The 25,442-nt window shown below is 36.2% G+C and overlaps 1 protein-coding gene across 4 annotated transcripts in view; it reads right to left on the bottom strand.

Annotated features, from left to right (window-relative positions):
• The window catches only part of ABCB4 (ATP binding cassette subfamily B member 4), a 97,351-nt gene that overhangs the window by 55,787 nt on the left and 16,122 nt on the right, over nt 1-25,442 (bottom strand). For 3 of the 4 annotated variants that reach the window (XM_060196293.1, XM_060196294.1, XM_060196295.1), the window contains 10 exons: nt 21,503-21,560; nt 19,401-19,592; nt 17,857-18,028; nt 16,566-16,690; nt 12,947-13,118; nt 10,437-10,550; nt 8,597-8,707; nt 8,265-8,390; nt 4,356-4,559; nt 3,632-3,802 (listed from right to left, as the gene is read on the bottom strand). In XM_060196293.1, coding sequence (XP_060052276.1) covers nt 3,632-3,802; nt 4,356-4,559; nt 8,265-8,390; nt 8,597-8,707; nt 10,437-10,550; nt 12,947-13,118; nt 16,566-16,690; nt 17,857-18,028; nt 19,401-19,592; nt 21,503-21,560 — 1,445 coding nt within the window. The remainder of the gene's footprint in view (nt 1-3,631; nt 3,803-4,355; nt 4,560-8,264; nt 8,391-8,596; nt 8,708-10,436; nt 10,551-12,946; nt 13,119-16,565; nt 16,691-17,856; nt 18,029-19,400; nt 19,593-21,502; nt 21,561-25,442) is intronic. The other variant, XM_060196296.1, reaches the window with a different exon arrangement.

The following is a 25,442-nucleotide window of genomic DNA, read 5'->3' as shown; positions in this document are numbered from 1 at the left end:
CTCCCCCTCTCTGTCTTCCCCTCCTCTCTCCATTTCTCTCTGCCCTATTCAACAACGACGACATCATTAACAACAACAATAACTACAACAATAAAAAACAACAAGGGCAACAAAAGGGAAAATAAATAAGCAAGCAAACAAACAAACATAGCTCTATTAGAAACCATGCAAGACTTTCATTTATTATATGTGGGTTCCAAAGAAGCATTCATAAATATTTGCTACAACCTGATTCACATATGATTATGGCATATAAGAAATAATTCAATCAATCTAATTATATTCGTGATTCTAACAGTGATGAGTAAATTATTAGCAGTGGCTGTGTTATCATTATGATAATAACAGTTGATACTATGCTTTTTTGCACTTTTTAAAATTCTTTTGAGCAGAGCACTGCTCAGCTATAGTTTATGGTGGAGTCAAGAGTTGAACCTTGGAGCTCTAGTATTGCATGAGAGTACATTGTGTAAACAGTTATGTAATTTCCTTGACCTGATACTGTGTTAATAGATCAAAACAAAGGAACTGGAATAAGCTTACAAGTGAATAAATGCTGTGCAGGAGAAATAAAGTATGTATTTGTGAATTAACAAACTAGCAGCTATCATGCTTGACCAAGACATTTAGGCCAGAGTAAAACATTGACACATACATACACACAAAATTTTTTCCCCGCAGATACACAGTGATGAAAAGACAATGGCAAATAAATGTCCTAGCAGGGATGCAGAGGTTACATATACTCCTTTGCTGAATATGGGCCCCAGCTCAAATCAATGGGGTTTATAGTTAACAATATTTATATACTTTTCCTATATTTGGGAGCTGCTCTCTTCCCTGATCCAGCTTTCTAGTCCTATTTACAACTCTGACACCATCTCCCCAGACAACACCTTTAGCATACCTGCATGTTAGTTGACAGGCTCAGGCAAAAATTAGTAAAGTCATGGGCCCCTTGGAATATACCTAAAATAGACCTATTAACTTTTTCCAAAATGGAGACCCTAAATCTCATCTGCTATAGTCTTATCTTTAGATTCCTGATTATTAAACAATTTGCTCTGCTTTATATCTTAATGCTTCTTAGCCAGCAAGTTGCAGATGCTACCATAATGCCAACCTGACTGGATAGATAGTCTCACAAATGTGTCCTGGAACCCCAATTCCCCAGTGGCCTGCCCCACTAGGGAAAGATAGAAACATGCTGGAAGTATGGATCAACCTGCCAACACCATGTCCAGAGGAGAAGCTAACTACTAGATTTTCAAAGAAAAATAAGCCCCAACTAACTTGGTTATAATAATAACTACTGCCATTATAAACTATTTCTAAGACTACGAGGAACATTTCCCATTCTATGTAAAGTACTTATTTCTCCTAGTCTTGGAATCTCTGGGATGTTGCCTGTATTTCTTGATGTCTCTTCACCTGATCCCTTACTATGTTATACTGCCTTTGTTGGTCTCAATCAAATCAATGCAAGTACTAATAAAGCAGATACAATCAAAATGTTTTAGGTAAACTGTAGAAGACTAGTTTGTTTGGTTGTTTAATCATGAATGATTTGTCAAATACTTCAAAAGTAGTACAACAGGATATCAACCATACAAATAAATAACATATATTTATGATGTTTCTATATTTTATATCCATTTACTTGATGTCATTTGACTAGGGCTTTTAGCTTTGTTACAGCTGATACCACCACAGATCCTGAAAGGGTCCAAGATAAGTTTTCCTTTTTTCCTGTAAAGCTTTGCATGAATAAAGATATTAGTGAGAGATTTAGAAGTATGTGAGTCAGCACATGAGCTCAGGATTCCTAAAATGTGTTATTTATAAAGCTTACACAAACAACTTGAAGCCTTTGTAAATAAGAATGTTGCTACCACCAACAAGATAGGTTGTTTTTAACTGCTTTTCAGATGAAAAAGGTGTAGAAGTAAACTTTTCATTGTACATTTTAACACAATTAGTGTGTTAAACTGTTTATTAAAGAAATAGCCTACACCTCTCAGGACCCTGCACTCACCATAGAACATCGATGGTAGGGATTGCTCCAGTGTCTGGAGGCTGGGTTTTCCTGCCCTGCCACTCCAGAAAGATTGATTCTGAAATGAGTGCAGCCTGCACTGTTCCTATCTGTAACCATGAGCTGCAAGCTCAGACCAGTAGGGACTTAGAGGTTACATAGGCTGTGGTGACAAATAATAAATAAATATAAATAATATAAATATAAAGGCCCTGGATCAAGTGGATGAAGGCAAATATTTAATTTTATCCATAGAATATTTTCAAGAATGGGAGCTACTCTCTGGCCTACTCCAACTTTCTAGGCCCTTTCTCTACTCTGACACCATTTTCTCAGACAATGTTTTTAACCAATTTCATACTAGTTATCAAAGTCAAGCAAAAACTACTATACTGGGCCTCTAGAAACATGTCTAAAATAGACTTCTGAGTTTTCTTCTACCCTAAGATCCCTATCTGCTCTGTTCCTACTTTTTGGTTCCTGTTCATTAACCATTTTGTCTCACTTTATGTCCTGCCACCTTCCAGACACCAAGTTGCAGATGCTACCATGATTCCACCCTGACTTCTCTGGGCAGATGACCTCACTAGTGTGTCCTGGAACCTCACCTCTCCAGAGCCCTACTCCACTAGGGAAAGATAGAAACAGGATGGAGGTGTGGGGGTTAAATAGACCTGTCAATGCCCAAATTCAATGGAGAAGCAATTACAGAAACTAGAACTCCTACTTTCTGTACTCCCAAAACAACTTTGATGCACACTCCCAGTGGGGGCGAGAAGTGATCAGGGGAAGGGGATAAGAGGGCTCTGAGCTCCAGCTCTATCACATCCCAGAAAGAGAACAAAAAAAGGGGAGAGATACTTGGATGTATTAATAGGTTTATGTGTGGCTTGGAGGATAAGAGAGGACTAGACCTGAAGATGGGGGAGGGGGGCAATTATGTACAAATGTAGACAGAGAGTTGTAGAAATAACAGTTAACCCATGTCTGCAACCTTGGGAGAACCACAGTGGTTTGCAATGGAGGGACTTGGGATTCGGAGCTCTGGTGGTGGGAATGATGTGGAATTATACCCCTGTTGACATGTAATTTTGTAAATCAAAATGGAATCAGTGAAAAAAGAAAAAAAGAAGAAAAGAAAGAAATAGCCTACAGGGACTGGGGAGATAGCACAATGGTTATGCAAATGAATATTATGCCTGAGGTTCTGAGGGCCAAGGTTCAGTCATCACTACTACCACCATAAACCAGAGCTGAGCGGTACTGTAGCCTGCTTGACCATCCTCCCATATGTCTTCTTCTTTTTTTCTTTATTGGGGGTGGGGGGGTATTAATGTGTTACAGTCAACAGTAAAACAACAAATCTAATGTCTCATTCTGTCGGTTTGCATGAGTTTCACTGTACCTCTGTCAAAACAAGTCACTAAATGAATGAACTTTCTACCTTTCTTAGCAATGTGAGTTAAAGAAAAGAAAAACATATAAAGTTCTAAAAAGAGAGCTTTCCTTGCTCTGTTTCTTAATGTACACTAGCAAAATACTTGATTTTGACTAACTTTCAATTTATTGGTTCTTCAGTCTTTAGGGTCTACTGACCTTATCCAGAGCCGCCTGGACCTCAGCTTCACTTTCAGTGTCCAAGGCTGATGTGGCCTCATCCAGCAGAAGGATCTTGGGGTTGCGAATGAGAGCTCGAGCTATAGCAATTCTCTGTTTCTGTCCCCCACTCAGCTGAGCCCCTCTTTCCCCAACCAGGGTGTCGAATTTCTATAACAGAGGACATGGAGGAGTTTTTGAAGTATTTAAATAGAGACCTCTATAATGCACAATGACAACATGGGGTTCATTTTGAAAATCATGAGTCATAAATTTAACAAATACTGAGTTTTAAAGAACTACTGATACAAACTATAAAATTTTGTATGATTCAGGGCCAGGCGGTGGCACACCTGGTTAAGTACACACATTACAGGGCACAAGAACTCAGGTTCAAGCCCCTGGTCTTTACCTGCAGGGAGAAGGCTTCATGAGTGGTGAAGTAGGGGCCCGGTGTCTCTCTGTCTCTTTCTTTCCCTCTCTAACTCCCCCACCCCTCTCAATTTCTGTCTCTAGATAATAATAAATACATTTTTTTAAATGTGTATGATTCATGAACCAGTTGTGAACTCCTAAAGTCTCCAATTGAATAATTCAATAAATTTAACTAGCAAAATTGAACAACATGGATCTCAATATTACTAACACAACATCTCAAGAAAGAATTCAGTTGTCTTAAGTGAAATCCTATCTTTGATAATATCTGCACTAACAGAGATTTTACCTGTGGTAATTTCATGATAAAATCATAAGCATTGGCTTCCTTTACAGCTTTCTCTATCTCATCCATGGTTACATTTCCACGGCCATAACGAATATTCTCAGCTATTGTGGTAGAAAATAGCACTGGCTCTTGACTCACGACTCCAATAATTTCCCTCAAATACCTTACATTAAAGGTTCTGATATCCAGTCCATCAATGTTAATCTGAAAGAAGGAAATATTTCCATTAAGCACTTTTAAGTGTCTGATTTTTTAAAAAAGCACCAACTCTCTTATCTCAGTTTTCATGATTCCTTCAAGTTCTACCCAAGATGAGACAAAGGAGATGATTTTATCATTTCTTACAGTTAAGTGGTATTTCATTATGCACATCTACCACAACCTTGGTAATCACTCATCTATTATTGCGCATCTGGGTTGCTTCCAAATTTGGGCTATTATAATTGTGCTACTATAAACACAGGTGTACACAGATCTCCTTGGATAGGTGCTATTATTTCTCTCCCAGAGAAATAAATTGCTGGGCCATAGGGTAGGTTCATTTCTAGTGTTTTAAGAAAACTCCAGGCTATTTTCCTCAAATGGTTGGACCAATCTGCATTGTTACCAGCAGTGTAGAAAGGTTCCTTTCCTCCCACAAATCATCTCCAATGCTGTTTGTTTCTGTCTTTATCTAAAGTATGACTTTCTCACAGGTGTAAAGTGGTATCTCATTGTTGTCTCTATTTGCATCTCTGATAATCAGTGACTGAGCATTTTTTTTCATATGTCTGTTGGCCCTCTTAGTTCTTTTTTATTTTTTGAAAATTATCTTTATTTATTGGATAGAAACAGCCAGAAATCAAGAGGGTAGGATGAGACAGAGAGGCACCTGCAACACTGCTTCACCACTTGTGAAGCTTTCCCCCTACAGGCAGAGACCAGGCTCTTGAACTTGGGTCCTTGTGTATTATAATTTATGCACTTAACCAGGTGTGCCACCACCTGCGCCCCTCCCCCCATTTTTTGAATGAAAGATACAGAGAGAGGAAAGGGAGGTCAGAGCACTGCTCAGCTTTTGCTCATGGTGGTGCTGGGGAATGAACTTGGGGCCTTGGAGCCTCAGGAATTATGTCTCTTTGCATAACCATTATGCTGTCTCCCCAGCAAACAAAGTAGCTCTGAAGGCTAACTGTTGATCCTCTGGATCTCATTGTTTGGTGAAGATTCTGCCATGTCTTCTCCCCATTTCTAATGGGGTCTTTTTGTTGTTTTTGTTTTTGCTGAGTTTTCTGAGCTCTTTATATATTTTGGTCACTAGTCCTTTATCTGATGTACTATATGTAAAGGTCTCTCTCTCTTCTGTAAAATGTCTTTCTGTTTTCATGATAGTTCCATTTGCTGTGCAGAAGCTTTTCAGTTTAGTGTAGTCTCACTGGCTTATTTTTGCTCATATATTAGTAACATAATATCTTTCTGTTATTGTTTATATTTATAGTTCACTGAAATTTTCTATTTTATTTTGAAAGGCAGTTTTAAAATTTCATTTTCCTTGATCACTGAAATGTCTGAGTACTTCTTCATGCTTCTAAGTAATTTTGATATTCTATTTTAAAACCTTCTTTACTGAAGTAACATTGCATTACAGTATCATGTTTCAAGTATGCATTTCTGAAAATAAATGTGTATTTGCAATAATAACTTCACCACTAGTAGTAAAAATCTGTCCTTTGTTATGCAAATATACACTCCACTTTTTTACCCACTTTTTACTGTCCTTTCTAAATAGTCTAAAAGCTTTTGTATGTTTTATTTATTTCATTTGTTAGATTCCTATATTGCTTTAGGTCATATAATTACTTAAATAATGTTGACTCTTCTGTCCAAGAACATGAAAGCAATATCCCATACCCATGGGCTAAAAAAAAAAAAAAAAATGGTTCTGCTTGAACCAATAGTTTATTTTAGTAAATGGTTATGAGTCTATGCTTCTCAACAATTACAGGATATTCATTTACATTCTTTAATTTAACAAACAATCCATGTATACTATAAAATTTTGTGTTAATTCCTAAAATCACTGTTCTATCTTATATCTTGTTTTTCTTTGGTGCTTGCAATCTTATTTTTTTCCTGCAATTTTTTTGTAGTTATTGAATTATAATACATTTTAACAGATGATAAACTTGATGCTCTAAAATTGATACACTTGGAGAAATTTTAATGTAAACTGTGGGTTAGTATATTAAAGTTAAATTTGCCAATATTGACGATGGTTAAGAGACTTCTTAGGAGTATGTAAGTGTCAAGGTCCTGGTGTCTCTAATTTTCTCTTAAAGGTTCAGGGGGAAATGTATGTGTATCACATTACATATACAATTGAAATGAGGCGGAGAGGGCAATAAAGCAAGCAGATAATCACAATTAGTACATCTGGACATAGGTGAGTTCCCTTTGGGCAATTTTTCTGTGATTATAATTTCTGTTATTTTGAATGTAAAACAAAAATGTTATTATTATTTTTAAATATTTATTTATTTTCATGAGAGAGCAAGACAGAGAGAAAACTAGACAGAGAAAGAGGGGAGGGGCAGGCTAGGGCATTGTTCAGTTCTGGCATATGGTAAGGTGGGGATTTAACCTGAGTATCGTTACACTATTACTCACCATACTATCTCTCCTGTCTTAAAATATTTATCTACTGTATAGCAGTACCAGGAAATTGAACCTGGGAGCTTCTTAGGCTTCACACATGTTAGCATGGTGTACTGTTGCTGAACTATCTCTCTAGTCCTTTTAATAATATTTTAAAAAGGCAATATATAACACTAGGATGTTACTGTCTGCCATGTCATTAGAAACTTGAGAGACTATTGTACTTTACCCTTCATATACTTCAACATTTAGAAAATTCAGCTGTCTTTGATGGATTTAATTGTATTATGTATTTTTTGTGACTTTAATTACAAAACTGTCAACAACTGCTATATAGAATAAAGATATATGCATATAGATGAATTATATAACATCTATATACATTTACATATAGATGTGTATATATACATGTGCATATATATATATATAGTGCTGAAACTTTGTGCCTGTGTGATTCCACCGCCTCCAACAGATTCTTTTTTTTTGCCTCCAGGGTTATCGCTGGAGTTCGGTGCCTGTACTATGAATCCACTGCTTCTGGAGGCCATTTTTCCCATTTTCGTTGCCCCTGTTGTTGTTATTGCTATTGCTGTTGTTGTTGGATAGGACAGAGCGAAATCATGAGAGGAAGGGAAGACAGAGAGGGGACGAGAAAGATAGACACCTGCAGACCTGCTTTACCACTTGAGAAGCAACCTCCCTGCAGGTGGGGAACTGGGGGCTAGAACCGGGATTCTTATGTCATTTTTTTTATTTTTAATTTTAAATAGAGAGAGGAGAGACACAGCATTACTCCACCATTCATGAAACATTTTCTGGTACCATGCCTGGTATTCCCTGGTGATGTGAGAAGTTTGAGCCCAGATCCTCAAACATGGCAAATTGTATGCTTTACCAGGTGAATTAACTCCTGGAAACTAAATGGAATAATTTTAACTAAACCTATAATTTATTGAAATACTCCTCTCTGATTTAGATGAATAATGTGTTCTAGTGATTTGGTGGGTTGTAAAAAACAAAAGTAACAAGCCAAAAAAAAGAAACCACCTTAGTTCAGAGAAACTTGTTTCGCTTCTCTCACTTTCATCATCTTGTATATATTTTAAAAGCCATGCCAAGGGTGTGAATGTATTATTCACATGTACTGCAATTCTGTAGCACTATAACAATACTGCATTCACATGCAAATTTGTGATAAAAAAAAAACAACCAATTTTCAAAGAGCTAATTGGCACCCAGCTTCCCATTTTGGAGAACTTAGTTATTCCCACTTACCGTACCCTCATCAGGGTCATAGAGCCTCTGCATCAGCTGGACCGTTGTGCTTTTCCCACATCCACTGTTCCCAACCAGAGCCACTGTCTGCCCACTCTGAACCTTCAGGTTAAGTCCCTTCAAGATCTGTGAGTAAAAATGAGAAGAAAAAAAAAAGAAATACCCTTCACAACAGAGCTCTACACAGGGAGAAACTCACTTTTAATTTTGAGGGGAAAAAATCAGATAAGATAATATAACCGCCAAAGAAGAAAAGCACAAATAAAGAGACTTTAGATTCTCTAAGATGATTAAACAAGTTGAGTTAGGAATTTCCATATTACTTACAGTACCTTGACATTGGTTCTAGCAGGATAGGAAAAATGAACATCACTGAACTCCAAATTCCCTTTGATGCTGTCTGGTTTGTGTCCTCTTTCTGAAGAACTGTCAATCTTAGGATTCTAAACAAAACAAAATTCAATGACTATCCCATTATAGAACAAGCAATTGCATTTTTTTAGGAATATGATTAATCAAATTCATAAGAACTGAAATGACACAGTCTCCCTTGTAGTTAAAATGTGTGTGTGTGTGTGTGTGTGTGTGTGTGTGTGTGTGTGTGTTTAAGAATATACTCTTCAGGAGTCAGGCAGTAGTGCAGAGAATTAAGCATACCTGGCACAAAGCTCAAGGACCGGCATAAGGATCCCTGTTCAAGCCCCCAGCTCCCCACCTGCAGGGGAGTTGCTTCACAGGCAGTGAAGCAGGTCTGCAGGTGTCTATCTTTCTCTCCCCCTCTCTGCCTTCCCTGCCTCTCTCCATTTCTCTCTGTCCTATCCAACAAATATGACATCAATAATAACCACAACAATAAAAAAAAACAACAAGGGCAACAAAAGGGAAAAAAATATATTAAAAAATTAAAAAAAAGAAAATACTCCTGGGAGTCGGGCTGTAGCGCAGCGGGTTAAGCGCAGGTGGCGCAAAGCACAAGGACCAGCATAAGGATCCCGGTTCGAACCCCGGCTCCCCACCTGCAGGGGAGTCGCTTCACAAGCGGTGAAGCAGGTCTGCAGGTGTCTATCTTTCTCTCCTCCTCTCTGTCTTCCCCTCCTCTCTCCATTTCTCTCTGTCCTATCCAACAACGACAACAACAATAATAACTACAACAATAAAACAACAAGGGCAACAAAAGGGAATAAATAAATAAAATATTGAAAAAAAAAAAGAAAATACTCCTCAAAAACCAGACTTTTCCTAAAAAGTACACAGTGGATATGTTACTTTATATGTAATATTTCACTTTAAGTTCTGACATATCCTTATAAATTTTCTATATGATCTGACATACCTGTTACTCAAATATATATATATATATATATCCACTATGGCTGATATAGCCAGGTAGCTTTGCAGTTAGTAAAAAATAATTATTTATTCCTAAACAACAAGTTTAATAAATTAAGTTGAGAAGACTTAATTTATTAAAAAAATTACTTCTGGCCATTGTTATTTAAGAACAATTCCATTATTAATATTCAATATCTGAGCAATATTGTCATAAGCTAGAACAATGAAACAGGAGGAACTGCTTAGAGTAAATGATCAAATTTCAATTATATACTTTGCATCCTATTCATTGAAATGCACTGGCATGCTTTAATATTTCAGAATTCATTTATTTCTACTGCAGTCAGTGAACTTATTCAACATAGCTGATTCAAAATCTTATCAAACATGTAATACTCCTTTTAGGTTTTTTGGCAGTATTAATCCACAACAAGATGTACTGCCAATTTTAGTACCACCAATAATTTTTCCACCCACTTCTATATGGAAATCATAATGTTCTCGATCTGGCTACAGATTGAAAGAGAAAAGGAGAAATCAAGAAATCAAACAATTTTGTTCTAACTCTCAAAGTAACACAGTAATGCTGATGTGTTTTTTTCAAAGTGAGATCAGTGTTACTATATTAAGAATAAACTTTTCAAGCTATAATGAGGTGTTTTGTTTTATTAATTACTGTGAAGAGTTTGTAAATTTCACTATAATGAGATGTTTTGTTTCATTAGCAACTGTGAAGAGTTTATAAATTTCATATGATTAACTTTCAAGTGACATTTAACCTAGAGTCAGATTTAATTTTCAAGTCCCCAAAAACTGACTTTAAAATAATAAGAGACTCACATTATCAATAATATCAAATATCGCATATGCTGCTCCTCTTGCATTGGCAAATGCATCAATACACGGAGCAGCCTGTCCAGTGCTGAAAGCTCCAATCAAGATTGAAAAAAAGACCTTAGCAAAATAATAGAAAGAAAAGTTATGAGGCTCACTTGGGTTTTCATTATTATCTAAAATATTATTTACTTTAAGCATACACTATAGACTGAGCTTCGATCTCTCCATTTAAAGGAATCCTGGTAAATTTTATTAGCTTAAGAGTATCTCATTGAATGAATGGGTGTCTTCAACCATAATATTTATCCAAAAATATTTTTATGTTTAACTTGACAAACTATATTTTTCTTCTGAACTGATTCTCAAAACTATTTCTTTGATTCCGAAGATAATGGCCCAGGAAAGAAATGTTTCATATTTATATTCTTACTCAGATCTACATAATTTCCCCTATGCATGAAATCCCACAGGGTATTCACACTGAAGTATGGTTGATTTGGGCTACATGAAATTTTCTTTAAAAATGGTGATAGGGTAGTAGAGAACTTCGGTGGTGAGAACAGTGACTTACACACACATATACATCCACATATATGAAACTATACTCCTGAAGACTTGTAATTTTGTAAGCCACTATTAAATCACTAATTATAAAGTGAAGTTAAAAGAAATAAAAATACAAATTCTTAGTATAAAGAGCAACAATTCAGATTATTATAAAGCATTAGCCAGAGTTGAGCAGTGCTCTGGTAAAAACAAATACAGGTTATAAAACACTAAATCACACCTGTGGCTACTGGCTAGTAATTCCTCTTCACAGCTATTTTTTGCTAAAACACACACAACTTAAGACATGTCCATGAATGCACTTTTCATTAGGAAAGTAAATGGATATCTATAAGCCAAGAATGTATCTTCAGGAATACATATTTTAACAAAACTAAACTGAATTAAGAGAAATTACCCCTTTCTCTCTGAGTATGCAGAATTTTCTGAGTCGATATTCATACAATATTATTGTTACTCAGACAATAGTAACAATAATACTTTACGTACCTAAACCTCAAATATTCACCCATCATCTACCATACAGTTAAGAATAAGTAAAAACAAAAATGCCTCTGCCAAAATAGATGCTATAAAATTAACACCAGAGCTCTTGCCCTTCAACAAAGTTCCTGACATCTAGTATGACTACATTCTACTGGAGAGATGTCACTGTCTATTTGCTATGCATAAGGAAACTGAGTCAGAGAAGACAAACTCATCACAAAAGGTGAAAGGTGGGCTGAATTGTTTCGTTTGTTGGGGGGGTAGGGTAGGTAGTATAATGGTTATGCAAAGAGACTCTCATGCCTGAGGCTCTGAAATCCCAGGTTCAATCCTCTCCCCCCCCACCATAAACCAGAGCTGAGCAGTGCTCTAATAAAAACAAAAACAAAACAGAAAACAATGTCGTTTACTCATAAAATGTCAACCGCAAATGAAAACTTTAATAGCAAAACTGACAACCACAGAGACCAAATGTGAAAAAAATCCAGCAATTACAAAAGTTCAATCAGGGCCTAAGCAGTGGCTCACCCGGTTGAGAGCACACATTACCATGTGCAAGTACCAGGCTCAAGCTCCCTCTCTGCCTATGGGATGAGGTGGGGAAGTGGGGAGGGACGGTTTGAGGAGGGAGCTTCAGCAGCACTGAAACAAGATTACAGGTATCTCTTCCTCTCTTTGCCTCTCATCTCCATCCCTTCACATCCCACCAAAAAAGCCACCAGGAGTGATGGAGTTGTTCTGCAGGCATCAAATCCCAGGGATAACCCTGACAAAAAAAAAGAACATTCTCAAAATGGCCATAACTCATAATAAAGAAACAAGTTATGTTCAATATACTGTCTAGAAAGATAGGGAAGTGCAGGTTTTAAAAAGATTTCTATCCTGATGGTTATAATGTTGTTCTGATTATTGCTGATTGATGGTCAGAAAATGAGACTATAAAAAAAAGTTTACAAAGAAATATATATATATATATATACATATATATGCTTACTTTTGAAAGAAAAACTGAATATATAGAAGAAAATTTGGAAGGTATACATAGCAAGTATTATTATACAAGCCAAAATTATCATTTGTTATATATTATTAGACCATAAGAATTTCTAATCATTTTGAAAAAAAAAAATCAAACTCAAATAACTTTCATCTTGTATTTCTGATAACACTTTTTGTATTACATAAATAATGATATTCAACAGCAGAATGGTGGTAGTCATAATTCATATTAATCTCTTCTATTTATTTGTAAGTATGTTTATCTAGCTGTATGCTATTTTCTTGTGCTCATATAGAATTATGCCTTTTATATTCTAGATAGCCAGTTCTACCCATACAACAGGGCAAAAGCTCATCATAAAAAAGCCTATATAGTGATGCTTTATCATTCAAAACTGAGGGACATAAAAAGGTGGATAATTTCTTTCAGATTTTTCACAAATATCAGAAAATGTACTTACCGTCATTGCATTTCCAATAGTATATTCTTTTGATATAACTAGAGTGGATCCATACCAGAAGGCTAGTGCATATGAAGCATATATTAACAGGAAGGCAATGCCCATGGAAATGTTTGCTGAAATAGCTTTTTTAATTCCAATCTTTTTGGCATTTTCTAAGTGTTTGTGATACCTATCAAAAAGTGAGGGAGAGAATATTATAATAAGAAAACAATACAATATATGAGATACTCACCTCCTGTATAGTTAGTTGGAGGCTCTAGGGACAAAGACATTAAGGAAAGAAACCTTTAGTAACACCCAGCTTCCTAGACACTGAATCAATTCAGAATCAGGATTAGAATAAACATGAGCCCAATCTTTACTACCCTTGATCCATCTCCCACAGTCGACCAGTCCATTCAATGCTCCCATTGCTCTTCTAGAACTGAACTCTCACACCTACAATATGGAAGTGCTTTCCCATCATGATGCTTTCCTATCAGTTAGCACCACAAGTCAAGGTTAAGGTGAAATGAAAGAAACTATGCAATAGAAAATAATGGAAATGTGAATATTATTTAGGGCTCTTAATAATTTTAACAGTACAAACTCTCTTTTCTAGAGAAAAGAAAATCTTCCTCTAGAGGTTAAGACTTTACATATCTATGTGCTTAAACTTGAGTCCATCTTTTATTTATTTTTGGATCAGACAGACCTCCAACTGTCAAACCAGAATCTAAGGTTATAGAGTCTCTACTTATAGGATATGAGTTCTTAGTCAAATTTTCTAGATTGTATTTTCATCATCTATACAGTGGAACAAATATCTACCTTGAATGTAATTATGATGCTGACATATAAGTAGAGAAAGTAGGACAGTGCTGGTCCACAGTTGGCAAAAACCTAATAATTCCTATTATCATTATTATTAGTAGTATTGATTTAAAATCTAATGTCTTCCTGAATATTGCATATCCAATTATTATAATAGCTTGCATAGTAATTAATACTTATTACTCACTTTTAGAATCTGATATAGATACAAATGTCTAGAATGGTACTGTTAAATTATACTATTTTCTTTTTTTTAAATAATTTATTTCTTTATTGGGGAATTAATGCTTTACATTCAACAGTAAATACAATAGTTTGTACATGCATAACACTCCCCAGATTCCCATTTAACAATACAACCCCCACTATGTCATTCATCATTTTTCATTGACCTGTATTCTCCCCACCCACCCACCCACCCCAGAGTCTTTTACTTTGGTGTAATACTCCAATTCCATTTCAGGTTCGACTTGTGTTTTCTTTTCTAATCTTGTTTTTCAACTTCGGCCTGAGAGTGAGATCATCCCATATTCATCCTTCTGTTTCTGACTTATTTCACTCAACATGATTTTTTCAAGGTCCATGTAAGATCGGCTGAAAACGGTGAAGTCACCATTTTTTACAGCTGAGTAGTATTCCATTGTGTATATATACCACAACTTGCTCAGCCACTCATCTGTTGTTGGACACCTGGGTTGCTTCCAGGTTTAGGCTATGACAAATTGTGCTGCCAAGAACATATGTGTACACAGATCTTTTTGGATGGATGTGTTGGGTTCCTTAGGATATATCCCCAGGAGGGGAATTGCAGGGTCATAGGGTAGGTCCATTTCTAGCCTTCTGAGAGTTCTCCAGACTGTTCTCCACAGAGGTTGGACCAATTGACATTCCCACCAGCAGTGCAGGAGGGTTCCTTTGACCCCACAACCTATGCAGCATTTGCTGCAAATTATACTACTTTCTATAAAAATTAAGTCAAAGCTATCTTTGCATGCTAGCTACAGGGAATATGTAAAATTTAATTTTGGCTCCCTAAAATTTGTAAAAAATTTCAATGGATATTCAGTTAAACTTTGGAAGAAGTATTAAGCAAATTAGGATGTTTCTGTTACTAACAAAAAGCCCAACATATATTTTAGCTTAACCAAATGAGAAGTTAAATAGTTTTTAAAAATATATATGCTGCCACCAAAATGTTGTGTTTTTTTTGTTTGTTTTGCTTTTTTGTTTATTTTTAATTACTGAAAGCATCCAACTCTTCAGTGTACTCAGTGTTGGGCCTTGCATTTATTTAGCAGAGCTGCATCTCTGGGGATACAGCCAGCATGCCATGTCCAGCATTGTGATTATTCTCATGTGGCTGGGCCTCAAGGCTTGTGCAGAAAGATTTATGTCTGCCCCAATGTGACACAAGGCTCAGGTGACCATGGTGGACATGCTGTAGTTACCTTCACTTAGGCGGCTCGCTTACTGCAGCTAATGGAGCACTGATTATACTGACATCTTGAGGTCCACCTGAGGGTTAGTGTGGCCTATGTGGACTACTGTGTACAGGAAGCAGCAGTGAGAGAGAAAAAAACGAAGAGGTTAGAAGACCAGGAACATATTGATTTTGAAGAGGGCTTGAGGAATAGAAAAATAGACATTGAAATGGAGGGAATTTGGCAAGTTTTGCTTTCAATGTGGGAGAATCCTCATTTTAAAGAGTTATGGATAGCAAGGGGCTCATAGAACAGCAAAATAAAATACACGGAATCATACTTTGGCAATATTAGCAGATGTGATCATTGAAATAAAACTAGCCAAGGACACTAACATAGAACAGAGTAACTTTTATGATTGTGCTTTCCAAGTGAGCTATATTGCTGATGTTTAGGTTTTCGAATATCAATTTTCTTGAGATCAAGGGCACTTATCTGGGATATATTGTCAAAGAACTTAAATGGGGAAATTTATGTATTTACTTTTGCTAACTTCTAAATTAAATTTAGCATTCCCTTCAACTATAAATGCAGGCAACAAATTACAGTAATGTGACTTTATTGCCAAGAGAACTCTCTGGGATAATTTTCATGTTATAACTGTTACAGTTGTCTTGAAATATCTTTCTACTTTGGAACTGTAATAGTAGTTATTGGACCCATAGTTAGCTCTTACTACTTTATGTTAATGACAGATATACCTTTCAACTACATGATTTTTCTTCCCCCAGGGTTATTGCTGGGGCTTGGTGCCTGCACTATAAATCCACTACACCTGGTGGCCACCTTTTTCCCATGTTAATATTGTTATTATTGCTGTTGTCATTGCTGTTAGATAGGACAGAGAAAGATTGAGAAAGGAAGGGAAGACAGAGAGGGGGAGAGAAAAGACACCTGCAGAGCTGCATCACCGCCAGTGAAGCAACCCCCAAAGGAGGGAAGCCAGGGGCTCTGAACTGGGATCTTTGCCTGGGGCCCCACACTTCACACTATGTGCACTTAACCCAATGCACTACTGCCCTACCCACATTCAATGTACATGGTTTCTAGTAATACTCTATAATGTTTCATATATTTAAAACCATGATTTTAAGAGACTCAAAAGGTTTTGTGAACTGTCAAGAGTCCACAGAATACAACAGGGTATACATCACAAACCCTACCTTGGAGTCTGACATGAAACTACAGCCATCAGAAAAGGTGTGTGGGTTAGAGTTAACACTAGAAAAAGGAAATTAATAAAGACATACCACAAAAGAATCAGCAACAACATGTAAAAGTGGGTTCTTTGAACTAGTGGACAAAAAAAAAACCTTCCTGACCTTTCTAGTTCTTTGTTCTGGCCCCCAAAAGCTATCACAGTCCTGATGGCTCCAAGGGCCTCTTCTGCCACAGCTCCTGCTTTTGCATATGCAGCCAGTTCTTTGTCAGTAAAAGCAGAGAGAATCTGGATGGAAGAGAAATATTCATGACTTTTGTATGAGAAGAAAAGTTAAGATACTGATAAATTATTTTGCCTATACCCTACACTTGATCAAATACTAAAGTCATGAAGCAAAGAACATTGAGATTTGAAGACTGAATGGGCTGCTTCTACCCCCTAAAAAGGCAAGAGCTGATCCACCTAGATGAGCTCCCCAGAAATAGTCAGAAAAGGAAAGCCACACATAATTCATCCAATAGCATATTTCAGGTCAGAGTCAAGTTCATGTCTACCATATTTTCTGTTAACTGCAAAATAAAACTTTTAAAGGACCTGCCATCCATTCTTTTATTGTGTCAGGGTTTTAATTACCATAAAAGCAACTATTTCTAGATCTACTCATGAGAATTCTAGTGGTTAGCAATGGTAAAACAAAAGTTTTTATGGGAAAGGTAAAGGGTAATCAATACTCTTAAAAGAGATACTAGGCCACAAAGTAAATCATCAACTCAAGAACAAGTAAAAATAATCAGTGAAGTTTCTCAAGTCTGCAATGTTGGTTGAAATGAAGATTATGATTTTTATTGCAATGCAAATTGGCAGGATGCCACTTAACTGTCACTGGTAACAATTAAACATGAATAGAAATCCAAACTATTGGGCTGGGGAAACAATGTAATGGTTATGCAAAAGACTTTCATGACTAAGGCTTAGGTCCAGGTTCAATCCTTAAACCAGAGCTGAAGAATGCACTGGTCTTTCTCTCTGTATCTCTCCTTAAAATAAACAAAATATTTGAAAAAATAAATAGAACATTAAAAAAGGAAGCCTTAACTATTTAAGTTTTGTGTGCTCATGCAAGTTTTGATAAATTTTAAATTTTATAGTCATGCTTCCATTAATAATGACATAAACGCGAATGTAGTCCAAATACTTATTCCAGAAAAAAGCAAGCAAACAAACAAAAAACATTAGTGCAGAAAACCAAACCAAACAAATAAGAACGCCCTGTAACTGAAGTAGTGATAGAGCCATTTTTAATCACATTAAATTTCCACATTAACAACATGCTTCTGATGTGGTGTCAAGTGATATTTAAGACAGATCTATATGAGGACAAGTACAGGAATTCTACATATAAGTGTGTATGTATGGATTAGTACACATAAAAGTGCCATAATTTTATATACCTTTGCCCAAATAGCTGCAGAGAGTCCCAGGATAGGGCTGATGGCCATTATCACAAGAGTGAGTTTCCATCCTCTGATAAACCCCACTATGAATCCTGCAAAAAACGTGGCTATGGCTTGAAAGAACATTCCAACCTTGTCACCAATTCCTTCACTGATTTTGGAGATGTCACTAAAAAAGATCACACCTAAGTGGTTACAAGTAGGAGATCTTCATTTAAAAAGGTGACATAGACATTGAACAAACACATAGACAGGTAAAATTTGTTCATACTACTACTGCAAGCCTCTTTCAGAGTCTTAGCGTCTTGAATGAAAATTTCCCCACCTAAATGTTACACAAAGGAAGAAATTCAAGATTAGTTCAAGCTTCTAAGCAGTTAATATTATTAAAGCTGATACTATTAAATTAGTTAATCCTATTTGAGAAGCATTATCATTTTGAACATATGAGTCAATTTGTTTAATAGCAGGGATTAGGAAGGGCATTGCAACAATTATAGGAGAGGGCTCCTTGCTTCTACCCCTGCAAAATTCTCAACTCATTCTATCCTCAGTATAGCAAGTAGTGTTAATCTTTGGAAGTAGAAATCTAAGCATGTTCTATTACCCCTCAGATAAAAAAAATTACAGTAATTTTCCATTTCACTGAGTAAAAACTGAAATTCTTACAGGTCAGGCAGGTGATAAATGCCTTGATCATCTCTCCTTTTTGGTTTCATATGTTTACTACTCTCTAGCCATTGCTTACCATAGCTGCCAGGCAGATAAAGTTCATCTATCATCTACTGCCCTCTTCTGGAAAGTAAGCAACAAAAGAAGTCCTAGCCCTTATTTTTGTTCATTTTAACATAAAAATCTGGAATAGGGAGTCTGGCGGTAGCGCAGCGGGTTAAGCACAGGTGGCGCAAAGTGCAAGGACCGGCGTAAGAATCCCGGTTGGAGCCCCTGAACCTGCAGGGGAATCGCTTCACAGGCGGTGAAACAGGTCTGCAGGTGTCTATCTTTCTGTACCCCTCTATGTCTTCCCCTTGTCTCTCCCTATCTCTCTGTCCTATCCAACAACAATGACATCAATAACAACAACAGTAATAACTACAACAATAAAACAACAAGGGCAACAAAAGAGAATAAATAAATATGTTTTAAAAGTGTTTTTAAAAAATCTGGAATAGTGTTTTTGGCATATAACAGGTCTTCAATAATTTGCTGATAAACAAAGAGTCAACAAGCTATTTTGTGAATTAATTCAATAATTTATTCACCCACTCAGCCATTTAAATTGAGAGTATAACATCTGTCGGAGCTTTGGTAAATCCCATGAGAATTAAACATGTATAAGGTCCTCAAGCCTATTACACAACTGAGGGGAAAATGTTAAGAAGCATACATACACCACAGAAAAAGTTATGCTTGAAATGGCTGTCAAATGATCTATTCTCAACACATATCAAATGCTTAGTCTAGTAGTTGTCTTTTCTTTAAAAATCTTTCCTTGACAATTTTTCACATAATCAGTGGTTAACATATTAATATATACTTACTCTGTTAGTCGAGTATTGAGTTCAGTAGTGTCATTGATGTCAAACCAGCCTATTTCTTGTCTTAGAATAGCATGAAAAAACTCTTGTCTAATTTTCTTAATCTGTCGGCCAGCTGCCAAAGTCCAAAATGAAACTTGGATATAGGCAGCTATGAGAACTCCAGCACCTAATCCTGAGTAATAATATGCATATCTGGAAAATAATAAAGTTTTTTTAAAGTACTTTCCTTTATTCATCTCTTTCATAGGGAAAATGTTCAGAATTGAGAATTAATGTTTACTAAACTGATCACAAAGACTATATAGGACATTATAACAAATACAAGGCCCAGGTGGTGGTGTACCTGGTTATAAAGCAGAAGGACTGGGGTTTGAGCCCCAATCTCTACCTGCAGGGGAAAACCTTTATGAGTGCTGCAGGTGCCTCTCTATCTCTCTTTCTCACCCCCTTCCCTCTCAATTTCTGGCCTCTATCTAATAAATGAAGATAAAAAATTTTAAAAAACAAATACACACTAACTTTTTTCTTTTCTTAAATTATGAGACATATCATTATAATTATTTAAATTATAAGTCAAATAAAACAGATACATTTTAGGATTCATTGAAAAAAATCAAGTGTTGATCATTTAAAAACTGATATTGACAATTTATAAATACAGTTTATCTCATCTCTCATAATTAATATTCCAGATTCTCATGTTTTACTATACTGAAAGAGTTCAATATTATTCTAATACTGAAAGTATAGGACTAAAAAATCGAGCATGTTGAAATGGCTTTATTGTAAGTTTCCCCACATAATTTTATACAAAGAACCAAGTTCTATTTGGCAGAACTACAAATATTTAAAAAATATTTTTAAAATAGTTTATTACATGTCATTAATTCAAATTACTTTGGAGTGAAAGTTTAACTTAGAGAAAAATTTGCATCTTTAAAATAATACATGCAATTTAAACATTTTCAGAAATGTCTTAAAATAATTTTATAATCTGCTTCCAGTTGGAAGCCTTTTGGAGCTATAGCATATATATAGTGCACACTTAAATTAACAACACTAAGGTAAGTGATTTCCAAATACACATAATATATATATGTATATATGTTTTGAGATTTCTACTAATAAGACTAATGGGGGTAAATGCCAAATATAGATAGTAGATTAGATTAAAATAATGTAGTCACATTAATTATATCAAAGTTAACAACAGTACTGTGGTTATGAAGAGAACACAGCATGCCTCAGGAATATTAGTTTTTTTCCATACCACCACAATAAAGTGAATATTACCATAAAGCTAGCCACGTGTACTTTTTGTTTTCCAGTGCAAATAAAACTTTTGTATATATAGTCTATTAGTGTGCACAGTATATGTCTAAAAGTGTGTGTATACATATATACACACATTAATTAAAATATACATTATTGGGGAGTCGGGCGGTAGCACAGCGGGTTAAGCGCACGTGGCGCAAAGCTTAAGAACTGGCTTACAGATCCTGGTTCGAGCCCCCCCCCCCTCCTGCTGGGGAGTCACTTCACAAATGGTGAAGCAGGTCTGCAGGTGTCTGTCTTTCTCTTTCCCCTCTCTTTCTTCCCCTCCTCTCTCCATTTCTCTCTGTCCTGTCCAACAACGGCGACATCAGTAACAATAGCAATAATAACTACAACAATAAAACAACAAGGACAATAAAAGGGAATAAATAAATATTTAAAATATATATGTATATTATTGCTTTAAAAATTATCATCTGATTCCTCAACAAGATGTATTCTTTATGTGTAGCATTTCAGTGAAAGGTATTGTATAAGAAATAGTAGGTGTGAAACATAATAAAGTTAAATGTAACAAACCAAAGTATCTTTAAGATAAATGCAATAAAGCAAGGTATTTTTTTATCCTTATTCTTAAAAACCACACTGGTGTAATAATGAGTAAAGAATCATAATGTATGCAACTTGCTTTAAATTGGGGGACAACATAAATGATATAAAGAATATTCTAGTATTCTGCATATTCTTATATCTCCCCAAGTTTAAACTTATTTTAAATAAAAAATTTTAGAAGGCACACCGTAAGTTTATACATATTAGCCAATTACCTAGTCATTTCTTCTTCCAGAATTCTGCCTGGATTTAACATTGACAATGAAAAATTCACTAAATAAAAACAAAACAAAAAATTAGACATTTAAAAAGTTGAACTACTTATAATAGACATTGCTAGTTTTACTTTTTTTCAATTGTTTTTTCATCCTCAAATGCACTCTTCCCTCAGATAAAGAAGCCAACTAGAGAAAATCTAGGGTCTAAGTGGGGAAGATGAGTACTCCCAGGGTTTTCTCCCAACCTAGTGGTGTCAGACCTTAGCTGAATAGCTTGCTACATAGCAGAGAGGAACTAAGAAAGGAAGGGTAATACAAAGAGGATACAGAAAGCAAAGAAAGAAACAAAAGTAATGGTCCAAATAAAAACTATGGATTTAAGGGGCACTTCCCCCTCTTAGTAGTTCAGAGCACTATAAAGTCCTTGAAGATAGTTGACTCTATAAACTTTATTTGAAGGTATTTGTGGTTTCCCATACATATATCTTTATGATGACAAGGAATAAAAAGACTGAATGACATCTATTGCAAAGGAGGAAAACTTAACTAGGATTTATGGAGCATGTACTATGTATTAGAAACTGTTTACACACTTCACATGCATTTCTTTACTTAATTTTCACAACAAATAAGAGTAGTTTATAAACCACCCTCTCTGGCTATAATATACATGAGAAAATTAAGAAAGAGATAAAGTCACTCAACCCAAAATTACACAACTAGCAAGATGGCTGAGAGTCCTAACACTATAGAGCTCCCAGCCTTTTACTATTTTGATTGACTTTCTTTTTAAAAGAGAGGGATGGAATTAGAGAATACTATAAAAGGAAAGGTCCTATCCTACGGTTTTATTAATGTCTCCTTTCTTAAATAAAAAAATAATAATAAAAGAGAGGGAGAGAGAGAGCAGTCTACATTTACTGCATTAACAAAATTAAAGGATAAAATATCACCACAACACTGATGTCAGGTTATTTTTTTTAATTATTGTATGAGAGAAACTAGTCTTAGTTTCTTTATCATGTTTAAATTGCCCAGAGGTCATGTTTTCTGGGTTTGTGTATTCTCCTTATCATCTTCCTAAAAGGGATAATATTGACTTTTGTTGTTTGTTTGTTTGTTTGCTTGCTTTTGACCAGCACACCATATAACTCTGTCAGTTCTGGCTACTTACAGTGTCAGGAGTTGAACATGGAACCTCTTAACAGGCAAGTCCTATGCACTTCCTCTATCTCTTTGGCCCAACTGAAATTGATTTTAAACTTCTGTCAGGATCAGTTAACAGGCATGTGGCTCTGATTTTGACATGATTTTTCCTTCAAGACTGCAATCTGAACTCTGGAATCTCATGAAATTCTAGATCTGGAAAGACTCTTGATCTAATCATCTCAAAAGCTACCTATGATTCTTTAATCTCATAAAATAAATTCTAAGCATGTGTCTAGTTCAGAGCTTCCCAATGATGTTTGCCTATCAGGATTTTATGGAGAATTTGATACAGTACAGATGCCCAGATCTATCTAGGAGTTAAATCAGAACTTTTGATTGAGTCTTGAACATCACATTTTTAAATTTTTTTTAATTTTTAAATATTTTTTAAATTAATTGTATGTCTTGAAGTTTTTAAAACACAGACTGAGTCTTTTTAATATATAGGATGTGTATTTGATGTGCGGACTCTCTCAAAAGCCTAGACCAAGTAGATCAGAAGCAACCAATAGCACAGCTATATACAAGATACTGGGTACTATATAGCAAACCCTAACAAAAGGACTTTTCAGAGTTAACCCAATTACCAAATAATGTGATGATAACATTAACTATCCATTGTCTTTTTGAACCTTAAGACAGCAGGAATCTCACATCTCCACTATAGAGCCTCTACTTCCCCCCAAGTCCTTGAACCTTTGGATAGGGCCCACTTTCCCATATGCCTCTCCCAATCCATATCAAATAATATTGCATCTGCTGATCGCAACCTAATCAACACAACGATTGCCACCTCAACATGCTTCACTTCAGACTGTGTCCAGAGACTTCATGTGTGGAATGACAACCCTTCAGCTTCATTACTCGGGTGAGACCTTTCCTTACATAGTATTCTCTAATTACATCCCAGATGGTTCACTTTCTAACAAAGACCCAAAACCTAGATATACACCAGTTTCTGTGAGAGAGAGCATATGTTCACACGTATCCATAAACTACTCCAAAATATATACCTGAAAGCAGAAGTACACTAGAGTTTGCAGTGAGTACCCCCCTAACACTTCCTCTCCACTATTCCAAGCTTGGGATCCATGATTGCTCAACAATTTGTTTGGCTTTGTATGTTAACTCTCTTTTCAGTCACCAGGTTCCAGATGTCATCAGGATGCTGGCCAGGCTTCCCTGGACTGAAGACCCCACCAATATGTCCTGGAGCTCCACTTCCCCAGATACCCACCCTAATAGGGAAAGAGAGAGGCAGACTGGGAGTATGGACCAACCAGTCAACACCCATGTTCAGCGGAGAAGCAATTACAGAAGCCAGACCTTCCACCTTCTGCAACCCACAATGACCCTGGGTCCATGCTCCCAGAGGGATAGAGAATGGGAAAGCTATCAGGGGAGAGGGTGGGATATGGAGATTGGGTGGTGGGAATTGTGTGGAGTTGTACCCCTCCTACCCTATGGATTTGTTAATCTATCCTTTCTTAAATGAAAAATAAATTTAAAAAATATATGTTTATTTACTTATTTTTCCTTTTGTTGCCCTTGTTTTTTTATTGTTGTTGTAGCTATTGTTGTTGTTATTGATATTGTCGTTGCTAGATAGGACAGAGAGAAATGGAGAGAGGAAGGAAAGACAGAGAGGGGAAGAGAAAGACACCTTGCAGACCTGCTTCACCGCCTGTGAAGCGACTCCCCTGCAGGTGGGGATCCGGGGGCTAGAACCAGGAACCTTAAATCGGTCCTTGCGCTTCATGCCACCTGCACTTAACCTGCTGGGCATTGCTAAATGAGTTTTTTTTTTTTTAATCATTGTGCGAGAAGAGAAACTAGTTTTAGTTTCTTTATCATGTTTAAGTTGCCCAGATCTCATGTTTTCTGGGTTTGTGTACTCTCCTTATCATCTTCCTAAGAGAGATAATACTGACTTTTGTTGTTTGTTTATTTATTTTTGATCAGCATACCATTCAACTCTGTCATTTCTGGCTACTTACAGTGTCAGGAGTTGAACATGGAACCTGAACATCATATTCCTAAATGTACCCTTAGTAGTTTCTAATGGGTCAGGATAGAAAAATTACACTCTAGCCCTCCAATATGTCTCCCATAGCAAGAAAACAGGAAACTCTTGAAGTTGCCTATTCATTTTAGAGACTCCCCATATAATTGGTCCATTTTATAGGTAAGGAAACAAAATATTAGTGTGGTTGTTTAATTTTCAACTCTTTACAGCTAGTATTACCCTACTATTTATTGCTTAGAGGTTCCAAACACTTACAAATAATCTTAGTCAGCAAGTCCACGATAATCTTTCAAAGATGAAAGCCATAAGGAATATAGAAACTAAACAATTTACCCAAAGTCACACATCCAGTGAGTGGAGGGCCTAAGTAATAATCATATGCCTAAAGGATTACACAAGAAGTTACATAGGGTTGGGGCCAATTGGTGGGGCACATGCATGAAGACCGGGGATCAGGCTCCCAAGGGAAGCTTCATGGCCAGTAAAGCAATGTTACAGGTGTATCTTCATCTCCATCTCCCTCTCCCTCTCCCTCTCTCTCTCTCTTTCTCTCTCTCTCTCCCACTCCATCCTCCTTTCCCATCCATTTCTCTGTGTTTCTATCAAAAAGGAAAGGGGGGGGGCAGAAGGTGGAGCAGTGGGTTAAGCGCACATGGCACAAAGCGCAAGGACCTGGTTGGAGCCCCCAGCTCCCGACCTGTG

This window comes from Erinaceus europaeus, chromosome 8 (genome assembly GCF_950295315.1).
Source record: "Erinaceus europaeus chromosome 8, mEriEur2.1, whole genome shotgun sequence".
NCBI classification, from domain to species: Eukaryota; Metazoa; Chordata; class Mammalia; order Eulipotyphla; family Erinaceidae; genus Erinaceus; species Erinaceus europaeus.
Note: the sequence above shows the minus strand (reverse complement) of the source record. Positions and strands in the feature narration are given on the sequence as shown.